General features: G+C 41.5%; 1 protein-coding gene across 7 annotated transcripts in view; it reads left to right on the top strand.

Annotated features, from left to right (window-relative positions):
* stx1a (syntaxin 1A (brain)) overlaps positions 1 to 12,633 on the top strand; it is a 32,203-nt gene that overhangs the window by 4,711 nt on the left and 14,859 nt on the right. For 6 of the 7 annotated variants that reach the window (XR_015859589.1, XM_088381691.1, XM_088381694.1 and 3 more), the window contains exons 2-3: positions 892 to 969; positions 6,919 to 7,018. Coding sequence is in view for 5 of the 7 variants with exons in the window: in XM_088381691.1 (XP_088237817.1) it covers positions 892 to 969; positions 6,919 to 7,018 (178 nt within the window). In the remaining 2 variants the exon portion in view is untranslated. Of the gene's footprint in view, positions 1 to 891; positions 970 to 6,918; positions 7,019 to 11,947; positions 12,033 to 12,633 lie in introns of those variants that run through there. The other variant, XM_088381695.1, reaches the window with a different exon arrangement.

Here is a 12,633-nt window from a genome sequence, read left to right as displayed (position 1 = left end):
TTGATGAGGAGGCTCAGGGGTGTTGTTGGTGAGGGCTTTTCGGGGGGTCCTTGCTCGCTCTTCTCCTCCTCCTCCTCACCACTCAAAGCAGAGGCAGAGCAAAAGGTGTCTTTTCTCTCAGTGTGGAGGAAGAACACACAACTGCTGGTGCCTTTCTCGTGGGAACGTCTGTTCAGTCCCACCTTGCATTTTCTCTTCTGCTTCTAAAGCGGTTCCAAAATAAGACATATGGACGTTTTTTGAAAATCAACATTTTTCCAGGGTTCTGTTTGTGTGCCAGTGGGTGGGCTGCGCCGCCGTGGGAGTGATCACAGCAGACGTTAGTCATGGCCAATTAAAGTGGTTCCTCTCACTTCTTTTAAATGCAGCATGCTAGTCTCAACATGTATGGATTATTTATTTATTGATCAAATTTAGAAGCAACAACCTTTCTATGCGGTGCGTCAAATATATTAGACTTTTGTTTTCATTTACTGGGGAGAGCGGCGAATGTCATGGCTCTTTAATTCTTGCTTGCATTTAAATGAAGTCCTTAATGCACATACTGAAAGAAATGACATGCATGGTTCTTAAATATTTATTGGAGCTAGTGGGATGCTTTTTTTTTTTTAAAGGGCCAAATATGTTTTCAACTGATGTGACAGTTTCCTACAATTACATAATATTTTCCACTTGAATTTTGTTATATGAATTGACTCGTCCCATATTTCAAAAAGACGCATGTTGAGTTTAATGAAGACTCAATTAACGCTAATAAAAATGGATGGATGGGCTCCAGATGTGAATCTGAATGCTCGCTACTCGTGTGTAGCATTAATGAGAAAAATCAATCAATGGATTAGTTGCTTTACTTATAAATTGCAATTTAAATAAATTTGTTGTGGTTTTCAGGGGAAGGAGACGACGGAAGAGGAGGATGAAGTGGCCGTGGGGATGGACAAAGGATTTATGGATGAATTCTTTGAGCAGGTGACTTTTGATTTCCCCTTATTACAGTTTTGTCTTTTGTGTTCTTTCATTTTAATCGTAACTTTCATAAACTAAGTTGATCCTCTTGTAAACTTGTATTTGGGCATCTTTTGCAATCACGACAATATTTTAAAAATGATTTCTGTGTAACGCACTGATTCCGATACTACACACCGATACTACTTCACCAGACTTCCATAGCAGCTGTGTGGTGATACTTTAAGGTAATATAACATTTTTATCCACCTGCGAATTATGCAAATTAACCCCCCCCTCCCCCTGGAGCCATCTGGCAAGCACGCTGTTTCGAGCCCTGTGGCGCCAAACATATCACGTGTATCAGTTGTCCTGTCACACTTCATTTTAGAACTTGTTATTCTCAAGTCTTGTAGTTATTTTTGACTCACTGTATTTTTAAAGTACTATAAATATTTAACTTTGCCAATTGTGTATCTCCACGAGAAACTATTCAGTATTTATTTTACACAGTGCCCCCTAGTGGTCAAACAGAGAGAATGGCTTCACATTTTTACAAAATACACAATCACACCATTTTACAGGCAGGATAATAAATAATACAAATCAAGTCAAATGAATGACCGTGGCAAATTGTTTTGCTTATTGTGTACTAATCAACCAGACTCTTCCATGCTGTGAGGAATATTTGACTTTGGCGCTTTCACGGTAGCGACGTCTCTGCAAATAGCTTGCACGCCCCTCATCAATCTTGTGCCTTTTTTTTTTGCCTTTCACAACGACACTTGTTATGATTTATTGTTATTTCCCTTGTTGCTTTTTTGGATTTGACTTCTAAATGATTATTGATTAGACAGCAGCGCTTTCTTCTTCCACTTGACAATCAGGCATGGAAAGTACGTTGGCATCTGGGAGTGTTTTTTCTCGTCCTGCACGTGTGTCATGAACATGAATCGAACGTCGTAATGCCGGTTAGGGAAGCGGCTCATTCGGGTTCCGAGCTCGCGTCGCCTCCCCGGAGAGGCATGAAGACCTGCCGCGACTCATCAGTGGCATGCTGGATGATTTTATTGCGCGCCATCTTGCTCGAAGACCTACTGTAAGTTGTGACCTGTAATCTCTTTTTAATGGCTGGCTACATTTAACCCAAACAAGACAGCTTGAGAAATTTTTACAGTGTCATTAGTACACTATGTCATCTTTCTGTAGCCTATGAGGGGAGCTGAAATCGAATTGAATTGCTTATAAAGAATAAGTTGGGCCTCTGGAAGTCCCGCACACGCAGTAAGAAATTAAACAATCATAATTGTAACTATTTTTCATATATTGCCGTACAACGGACCCAAAAAATGCGTTCAAGAAGGAACTTAATTAAAATTTAATCGAAAATTTGATTTTTGCTTTTCACAACCTTAGTAAAATGCAATAATGGAAGAAAAACAAATGTAGTGCTGAGTTCCCAATATTGTGAAAGTACCCTGAATGCACCGTGTTGGTTTAAGCTAGCGACGCTACATTATTTACGTTACAAGCATGGGAAAAGTAAATAAATCAAATAAATAAATAAATAAATAAAATGGAAAATTCTATCTCTTTCTGCGGCCCACAAAACAGCCCACGAATCAGTACCAGGCCGCCGACCACTGGTTGGTAACCTTCTGCTTTAAGAGCATTGTGTCTATAATGGTTGTTTAACTTTGAAGTTATAAAATCACCATTGCAAAGGCAGCTACAAAGATCCGTGCCTGGCTGGGAAGCATGAAAGCGCATGAGACAATTAATACTTATTTTCAAAGCTGCACCATCATCTGCAGGTGCCTCCATTAAAAAAAAAAAAAATGTGTGTGTGTGTGTGTCACGTGAACAGAGTCACCAGAGGCATGGTCTGACCTTTGTGCTTCAAATGCTCACATGCGAGCACACCTTGCTGGACATTTCAGAAAATCTATCATTGTGGTTGGTTGTGTGAGAGGCGTTTCTAATATTCCGTCCCCTTTCACGTCGCTAAAGAAACATCGCCTTCGGATAAAACATATTTTTAATGTCGGCGTTGCACGTAGCAGACTTGGAAACATGTTTCATTACAGCGTGTGACTCAAAACACAGCATGTGAGCGTACGAACGAACGAACGGACAACAAGGCAAGCAATCTGCCCGCCTGTGGAAGCATTTAACGCCAAATTGCTATTTTTTCCAATTCATGCATTCAGTATGTGGGAGGGGTGATGCATGCCAAGCGAGAGAGACAACACACAATGACACACATCTCAAAAGCAGCTCTATCATCTGTATTGAGCAATTTTCCAAGCTCTTTGGCAGAGGGTGTATATTCTTTATCCTCTGCAACGAATGACTAATATTACGGCCGTACTGAGAAGCCAAGAGAGGAGCTGAGTCTCAAGTATGTAATTCTATTTAAGGGTGTCATTTTCTCATTTAAAAATCGCTTTGTAATTTAGTTTTGAAAGGCTGGAACGGATTAATGGCATATGTATTATTTTCAATGGAGAAAGATGATTTGAATACGCATCGTGAAAGAAGAAATTCTGCAATTGTATTTCAAGCTACCAAGCTAGTACATGAATAAGACTTGAGTTTAAAAATAAAAAATAATTCTGCCTTTCCTTTTCCAAACCCCTTTGGAATAACTGCGATGAAGGCTACAATCAAAATGAGATTGGTGCCATTATTTAGTCCCCTCACATTTCCTTCGCACATTTTTTTGTGCCTCTGACGGAAAATGAAACATTTGTCTCGCTCATTTTCGATGTAAAGCCGCCTTCAAGTTCGAAGGCAGGTTGCCTCCAAGCGGGAGACTTTTTTTTTAATAATGACGGTGATGTAGAAAAGGCCTAGCGCGCCGCTGCTAAACGTTGGGTAGAGGTAATAACGGCAGGCAGTGATGGAGACCGGATGAAGGTCACGGTGGCGGAGAGAGAGTCATCAAGCTTCTCACCCTGACTGTGTGTGTTAATTAAGCTTTTAAGTGGAGGGCCAAAGCAGATTACCGCAGCCCTCTGTCCTTCACCTCACACCTGGAACAACGTCCTCCGCGCGAGCATTAGCATCCATTTTACATGTGCTAGCTTTATTACCGCTGAGCCAGCTACGGTAATACGGAATGGTTTTTTTTTTTGTTAAGCCATCATTTGACACAAGACAGCTTTTTGGGTTAATAAACAATGTCATTTGACTTGGATACAAGCTTTTCACAACATCCACCTAATTGGGGTTCGTGTTACATGTTAGCATCCACTGTTAGCATTTTGCTTTGACTGCATTAAGCTGCCCCTCCCCCTCGCCATTTTGAGGAAGGCGAGTTGGACCTGGGCGCCGTGACTTGTAGCAAAGCTGACAGGAGCCGCAGATGTTGGCTGTAATTAATTCTTTCCGCTACCCGCTATCATTCGGTAGCAGGCGAGGCATCCGACACGGGCCGCGATGAAAGCATGTGGTGTGTTGACGCCACAATTTTGACCGTGCCGCTGGCGTCATCTGAAGGCGGCAATATCCGACAGTGCGCCTATGAAGCCTCTTTGAAACATTTTTATTTCTTTTTTGGGGTGATCTCAATCTACTGTTCACATCAATCCTTACCTCATGCTAACGGCCTTTATCCGTGCTTGATTTTTTTTTTCTGTCACTGTCCAATTATTATCAATTTAAGCCAAGACAGTAAATGTAAGACTCTGAGTTGCACGGCGGAATTGACCAAGCCTCATTTGCATATACTCGTCATATTGTAATTAGCACTTAAGCGCCGTCGTCTAGTATCGATTTGGCTTCTGTTCTCGCTACAAGCGGCGCGCTAAACTGATGATGCAAGTGGGAAGAGAACAGATGCAAGACTCGTTGCCGCCCCGAGCCGTCCAATCACTCATTAGTAAGTGTACTAAAACAAAAAAGAATAATGATTGCTAGCTCCTGTGACTTGATTGGCTGGGATTGGACGACGGCGCGGGAAATGAGGCGGCGGCGGCGGGCCTCAAAAGCGTAAAACTCTGAAGTGAATCGGTGTGTTTGTTGCATTTCTGCGTGTGTGCACTTTGCGTCCACGTCTGATGTTGTTTTGCACCCACACTAATGAAATTCGCTCTTGTTGTCTTATGAGAGCCGCGCCGTGACTCACCGACCGACACGTGGTCGGGAAAGTGAGACAGCTTGGAGTGCTTTCATCCCGGCTTGCTCACATCACCATCCCGTCAAACGCTCGCCGTTTGCTGCCTATTAAACGCTTGCGTCAGCGAGGCGAGCGTGCAGCCCACTTTCTCCCCGGTGGCCTTTCCTAGCCAATTATGTTATTTGAGGGAGGGAAAAAAAATCCAATCAGCAGCTAATTCAAGGGATAACGACATATTTGGCGGTGTCGGGCCGTGCATTTGGTACTTGGGCCAGTTGCTCCTCCATTTTGTGATGGGCAGCAGGACTAGCTTCACTTCTTTTGCTAATTGGCTGTCATTAGGAAATCGAGCCGGCCTCAGTGACATGAGTCATTTTGTCTTAGACTTGACTTGAACTTGAGACACAATGACTCCACATACTTGATTGTTGTCAGTTTCATATTTTGACTTCAAAAATAAAATGCTACATTATTTAGTTACGGTTAGCTAGCGCATGCCAGGAATGGCGCTGTCATGATTGATGAGTCACCTGTCAATCAGCAAATAGCACTGTCACGATTGGAGGATTCGCCTGTCAATCATTTGGGAGCCAATTCGACAAGCTCACGAGGGGTGCAGACTTTCCGCTATAAAAAGTACAGCAAGACTACAACTTCAAGTTTTGTCATTTGAAGACCAATTCTGCCTTATAACATCCTTAGCCTTTTGGTAAACAGCTAACGTTAGCTTGATACGATCTAAAGTTCAGAACTCGTTTGACTCATGGACAGGAGACCCTTTCAAAAATTGAAATACGCGTGTACAGGTGACCTAAACGAGCCAATCGTGTCATGATTCGACCTTAATGCATTACGTTGCAGGCATTCCTGAATTGAAACCGGTTTTAGTTGGGTCAGACCGGGTCTCGTTTCAACGTTACCCAGTCTGTCTGCCAGCGGGTCACTGAGTTCGCCGCTGCAAGTCCAATTTGTACTTTCACCGACACGACTAGCTGCAAGGAGAATAAGCTATATTATAAGAAAATGGCATGATCCAAATTGGTTGTTCGTGGAAAAGTGGTCAGTGAAAATTGGCAATTCAAAGAAGAATAGAATGAAAAATTCTCGTGGCGTGGATTTGCTGAAGCACAAGAAGCCTTTCTCAGATGCAGAAATGAGAAAAGAATGCACGACGGAAGTGATTTAGCAAAGAACAGGGTAGACAGGTAGAATGAAGCAAATCTCAAATTACACTGGTGATTTATGCAAGCAGCTGTGTGAGGGAATAAAAAATGCAGAGTGAATTTCCCGAGCTGCGGATGAATCCACTGACCCCGCTGATAATGTTCATCAGATGCTCTTTGTGAGATGAGTCAAAAAGGGAAGGCAGCGCGTTCGGCGTGTCGCAGTCAACATGGCATTTTAGTTAACTCTGTCATCGCTAATTTTGTGTTGGGATCTCAAAATGTTTTCTTTTCATATTCGATTTTGACAAAGCTTATTTTTCCAGTTTATTTCAACTGCTGCATTTTTATTGGCACTCATACAATTCATCAGTAGAATATATTTCGTTTTTATTTTCCCCCAATTAAAACAAAATAAACCAGATTATCTGAGTGTTTTTTTTTAATTGGAATTTGTCAATTGGATTTTTCTTTTTTGCATGATCTAAACAAATTAACTGTGGATTGAAATGCAAATGCAGTTTGCACACAAACGAAGGTTCCATTAATTCCTGGCACACTTTTTTTTTTCCATCAACACATTTTCATCTAAGCCGATTATGATAAAGACAAACTTGAGTTTCGTAATTAACAGCTCCTCATGCTTCGATGTGTATCGAGTATAATTTCGATTTCGCTCTTTTCCAACAGGTGGAGGAAATCCGAGGATTCATCGAGTCACTGGCGGAGAAAGTTGAGGAGGTGAAGAGGAAACACAGTGCCATCCTTGCGTCACCAAACCCTGATGAGAGTAAGACGAATTTTTCTTGGATTGTTTCATGAATTTATCTACCACAGCAGTGTTTAATTTTTGTTTTGGTATTTTTTTTTAATTACAGCGTCCACATTTCTAGCTAATTTGCTCATTATTATTATTATTCATTTAATTGATTGGAGTATATTTGATTTTCTTGTGACCATTATTGAGAGCACTTTATACTGACCAGTACACATTCGACCAGCATTCCAAAACATCAAATTTACCATATGGCGGCTAGAAAGTGATCGCGAACACCAGCCTGCGTTTGACTGCCGCTAGCATTAGCTTGACATCAGCTGTCATCCCATATCATCTGTCTGACATGGCCTCCTCGCCACCCAGTTTCCCTGCGAGGGATTCACTCTCCCGAGACTGGAGCTCCTAACCGTATCATTTTAAGCCTTATCCATGTTGCATTGATCTGATTATATTTCCCACGCCTTAAGTTCTTCTTTTTGTCAAGACATGATCCATTTGACAAAATACAACACCATAAAAATATGGAGTGTAATAATTGATCAGAATTGATATACTCGGTGTGAAACCTACTCTCATTTCGTTTAATATTTTCATGGCCATTTTGCGGAAGAGCATTCAACAAAATGAAAAAGATATGCCGGCTTTAGAAAGTTGGGCAGTATCCAAGCTGTTTTCTGCCACCATTTACAAAAGACGTTTTTGTAAGTGGGAAACAATTTGTCAAAAAAAATGCTCCTGTGGAGCCTCCAAGGAGAACAGCTCGTCCTGTTCCTGCCCACATGTTCATTATCAATCGTAATCACCCTTCTTGCGACCTCATTCGTCTTTTCTCACACTTTCTCATTCTCACCAAGCTATAGATTCAGACTCTCCATTGGAGAAAGAAAAAAAAAAAAGCTGCTCCCCAAAAACCTCATTGACCTTCCTTCCTCTTGATCCCTCACCGCCTACCTGCCTGAGGAAACATCGATTCGTTTCCTAGGTCCAGGTGTGAGACAGACGAGGCCTCTTTAACGAGTCCGATATACAGAGCTGCACCGTGTCTCATCTAAGATACCGATCAATGTGTGTGTGCGTACATACGTGTGCTATACGCACATCAATCAGTAGCTGATGTCAGGATCGTTCGTTACTTAATAGTCCGCCCGGCCCTGAATCGCTTTGGCCATTTTACCGCCTCTAATGTAACTTACCATTGTGTTTCACCAATAACTTCCTGACATGGAATATTTCACCCTCATCAGCCTGTCAGAAGGCCAGCGAGGCAGAAAAGGAGCAAGTATGACATGTATCCAGCTCGAAATGCCAGGTGTCTTAGCAGTCAGGAGCGAGAGAGTCCTTCTCATTATTAGAAGACATGCCACGGCATGAAAGAGGGATCGTGACATGGAGGCTTTCAGTCGAGCGGTAAATCACCTTTTTATAGATCCATTGAGTCATCGTATATAAGAAGATTCAAACCAAATTGAATCTTTGCTCTGACCTTCTTGTACGGAGTTCCACTATTCGTAAAAAGTGCACCGATACTGAACGTCGATACCACCGGCCGATTTGTATTTTGGACACCGCTGCTGGAAATTGTTCGTAAGAGTGAATGTTGATGTTGTTTTATGCAAGTCGCTATTTGTCCGATTGTAAAATTCCAGAGGATGATCAGTAGCGCTGATTTATAATCATGAAATTTTTACCTCGACATACATTTTTAAACGGCTCTCATAAGAATCTCATATGCATATGTCAAGTGACTGTATAATAATTGGCATGATAGGGTGTTGAACGTTTCGGTTTCGCTCATGGTTAATTGCATGCCCCGCCCCCCCAAGTCCAGCGTCATGACCTCAGGACCTCGTCCTTCAATCTCCTTCACTGCCCCCCCACGGTGTCCTATGACTGAAATGCTAATTACAATGCATTTGCATATACTGAATGAATGCGTATACACACACACGCACATCCACACACACACGTACTTGTGTCATTTCTTGGCAGAAGCTAACTTGTGTTCTATTTTTAGCTCCATGACCGAAGTCTCATTTGCAGCCACTTAATTGCATTATATACTGTTTTGATATTGGGGATTATTGGCCTTGTCCACCTTTCTTTCTCATTACCATGACGGATGATGTGACAGGCGATGGATTCTCTCACGAAAGGTCAGAAGTTATTGATGATTGGGTTTGCCAGAGAAGGGTCAGAGGCCTTCTCACTCCCCCGGGAGAGTTGAGAAGTTTAATAAAAGACAGACATGTGACTGTGTAGGAAAAAGCCTGAGGAGGCTTTGAATTTTTATCAAGTTAAAAGGAAAATAGCATGCTATGTGCTAGCAGTTAGCCTTAACTGACATTAAAAGTCAATTACTTTCAGGCACTGATGAAGCTAGGGGGGGAGTAAGGATAAACCCTAATAAAATAGAAACTACCCCAAAATTCGAGAGTAAAAATGCTGTGAAACGTTCTTTATATGAAAAAAAATACCACCAAAATTTTAAAATACCCAAAAGTCAATGATCTAACCCGTCACCTTTTCCAAACATATTTCAGGAGGGGGGCAGTGCCCCTGCGGCCCCCCCACAGCTCCGTCTGTGATTCCAGCTGTTCAAAATCCATTGCAATTACGATGCAAATCATTTTTGTGTCGCATTCAAACATGAAAATGTGGACTTTTAGTCGCTTGTATTATTTCATATTGTCTCTTGTGCTGCCTTCCAGAAAACGAGTCCACAAATAAACACACACTTTGGGATTTCGCCAGCGTGATGTAAGAGGACAATTAGACTTTTATTGTTTTCTTTATTTTCGTGCTTAAGTGTATGCAGTGGGGTAGTTCATTTATATATATGAAGTAAAGTAAGCAAAATAAAGTACAAATAAATAACAATTAGGTCCAGCACTGCAACATTTCGGTGTGTTTTCCCAATGCCGATTATTTAACTGCCCCCACTTTCTAAACACTGCCGCTCGGCTCCTGAGTCATCAAGTCAACAGCTCGGGAGATACACGCTTTTAATTGCAGTCTTTTGCTGGGGGGTGCTGAAAGCAACTGCCACCCCCTGAAGGCCGCATGCCAACACTCCCAACACCTTCCACAGAAACAAAGTGGCGATTGTGTGGTGGCTTTGCGAAGAAAGTAGATTTAATATTCGCCAACCTTTATTGAAGGAATATTACAAATTCACCTCTTATTGCCGCATACCAGTTGCCCATCCCTGATGTAAGTGATTTTAAACCATGATTTTAAAAATAAAAAAATAATCTCTGCTTAAGAAGCTAACTAAGCTAACTAAACACACAAATTGCAATAAATGTCCTTTCATTGATGACGTGTAGCATCCTCCTCCTTCCCGTTTTAGTCAAAATATTTTCCTATATTGCATAAAAATAGTAGAGCCGGCAAAAAAAAAAAAAGGAAATCCTCAATCTGTGTCTTACTATAGTTTTTTGCTCAAGAAATTAATCAATAACTAAACGTTCAACAAGCAGCACTACCCCTCAAGCGGTCATGTGGAGGACACGCAAAGTCACTTTGACTTGTAAATGTATGTAATGGAAGTGAGAACACGCTGAGTCATTAACACTTGCGTGAATCACTTTTGCGGCCCTCAATCGTTTCTGCTGCCTCTTAAAAACGGCCTTCCATCAGGCAACTTGTTAAGTGACGCACAGCAGGAGGATTTTAAATTAACAGTGACACGTCATGCTAAATTATGTAGCCGCCTTTTGTAGCATCCATTTCCCAGGGGACTCAAAACTAATGGTTTAAAAAATAATTGACTCTTGGAAATTTTGACCTTGTTGGTTTATGAAATGTTTCTTGATTGTGTAGTGAGCGGAAATAAAGCAAATAAAGGCTTTATTAACTGTACTGTTACTTTTTCCAGTTGGCTTCTACCGTGAGAAGCTTTCAAAAGTTTCTTTTCGCCAGGCGCACCAATTAGCATTTTGTCAATACAGCTAATAATAATAATAATGTAATAGCTATTTTGAAGTGAGATGTGGGTGTATAAATTGCTGCAGGAGAGTTTATAAGTGCTGAAATGGCAAAGTGATAGCGGCCTGCGCCTTCTATTAAGATTTTAATAGAGTAAACAGAGCGCTCTCGGTCAAAGCCGGAACGTTTGTCTGTGAAAGTAGCGAGCTAGCGGAAGGTCAGGTTTCACGCAGATCCACCTGCACGCGAGGGAACTGAATATAATTAGAGCCGACACAAACACGACAAAATTCTGCTCGGTCTGGCGAGATTTGACAGAGATTAAAAAAGCGTCGGAATGTATTCGATTGAATTTTTAATATTAAAGTTGATATGCTGCCAACTGGATTTCATTTGGCCATTGTAGAAGTTTGTGTATGAGGAAATAAAGAGCCGAAAACAACTTTGAATTGATCCTTTCAATACCTTTTGAAATGCTGCCTAACATAACTAAAAATTAAGTGATAAATATGAAGTACAACATGTAGTATTCTAAAAATAGCTCATTATGTTTACTAGGAAAGTCGTCCAAGTGATCATTTGTAAAATGAACATTTTTCAAGATATTATTATTCCTTTGCAGCTTGAGTTGATGTATCACTGTGCTATTTATAACCTCATGCCCAGTCAAGGTAATGGCTGCTAGAAATCGAGATTCCTTCAGGCAGACTGAGAGCCTATTTGGCGAACAGCGCCGAGAAGTTCACTCACATGAACTGTGCTCATTATGTTTGATATTTTACACCAGTAAAATTGTCTCTAATGGCGTTTGAGTGTTCAGTAATCATTTCCCTTCGGGTCATCAAACTGTTTTTCCCATCCAATCGATTTGATGTCTCCGCTCCGATCCGATCCCCGTCGCAAACAAAAAAAAACAGCAAGCACCAACTGATGAGGTCAGCATTCAAAAAAAAAGCCCCGCCTGGACTCTCCAGAAGTCAATAAGCAGGGCAAACACACAAAGGACTAGTCATAGATTGACAGAGAAGAGACGGAGGACCGAGATAATACCGCATCGGAAAAGGAGCAAATTAAGCGGCGTTACTGCGAAGGAATCTATGTAGGTCACGGTGCCCTAACTCAAGGTTGACAATCACAGAGAAGGAGAGCTGATGGACTGGTTCTTCTCGGAAGGAAGGAAGGATATTGATAGTGATGCTACCTGATAAAAGCTGATGTTTATCTGCTTTATCTATTTGACTCTCATGTACCATTAAGTAACAGTATTGAGGAATTCCAGCAAGTTGCTGAATTGTGGAGCACCAGTGCAATTGTTCCTGCTAAGTGTTTTCACAAGTGGTGCCTGACTGATACGCCATCTGGAGGTCATGTTAGTAAATTGCACAAGTGGGACCGAAAGGGGAGACCAAATTAGTCATCCCAAGCTATTTTTTTTTTTTAATTTATAAAGCAGATGAATCACATTGCTTAATATCGGAGAGCTAATATTAAACCTTTGATTCTTCCGCACCAAATTCATCTAAGCATGCTAGCTTATCCGGGATATATAAATCAAATGTTTGGTGAGCCTTCTTGCTCCACTGCTGTGTGTTGTCTCCATCATTTTCTAGCCCAGCGGGAAACTTTTCCCCAGTTCACTTCATTTTGTCTCTCGTGCTCACGCCGCACGCCTCCCCTTCCTTCCTCTTCTGCCACTTTGG

The sequence above is a fragment of the Syngnathus floridae genome, chromosome 7, assembly GCF_059516105.1.
Source record: "Syngnathus floridae isolate MCC-2025c chromosome 7, RoL_Sflo_1.0, whole genome shotgun sequence".
Lineage (NCBI taxonomy): Eukaryota > Metazoa > Chordata > Actinopteri > Syngnathiformes > Syngnathidae > Syngnathus > Syngnathus floridae.
This window is presented reverse-complemented; position numbering and strand designations above follow the sequence as displayed.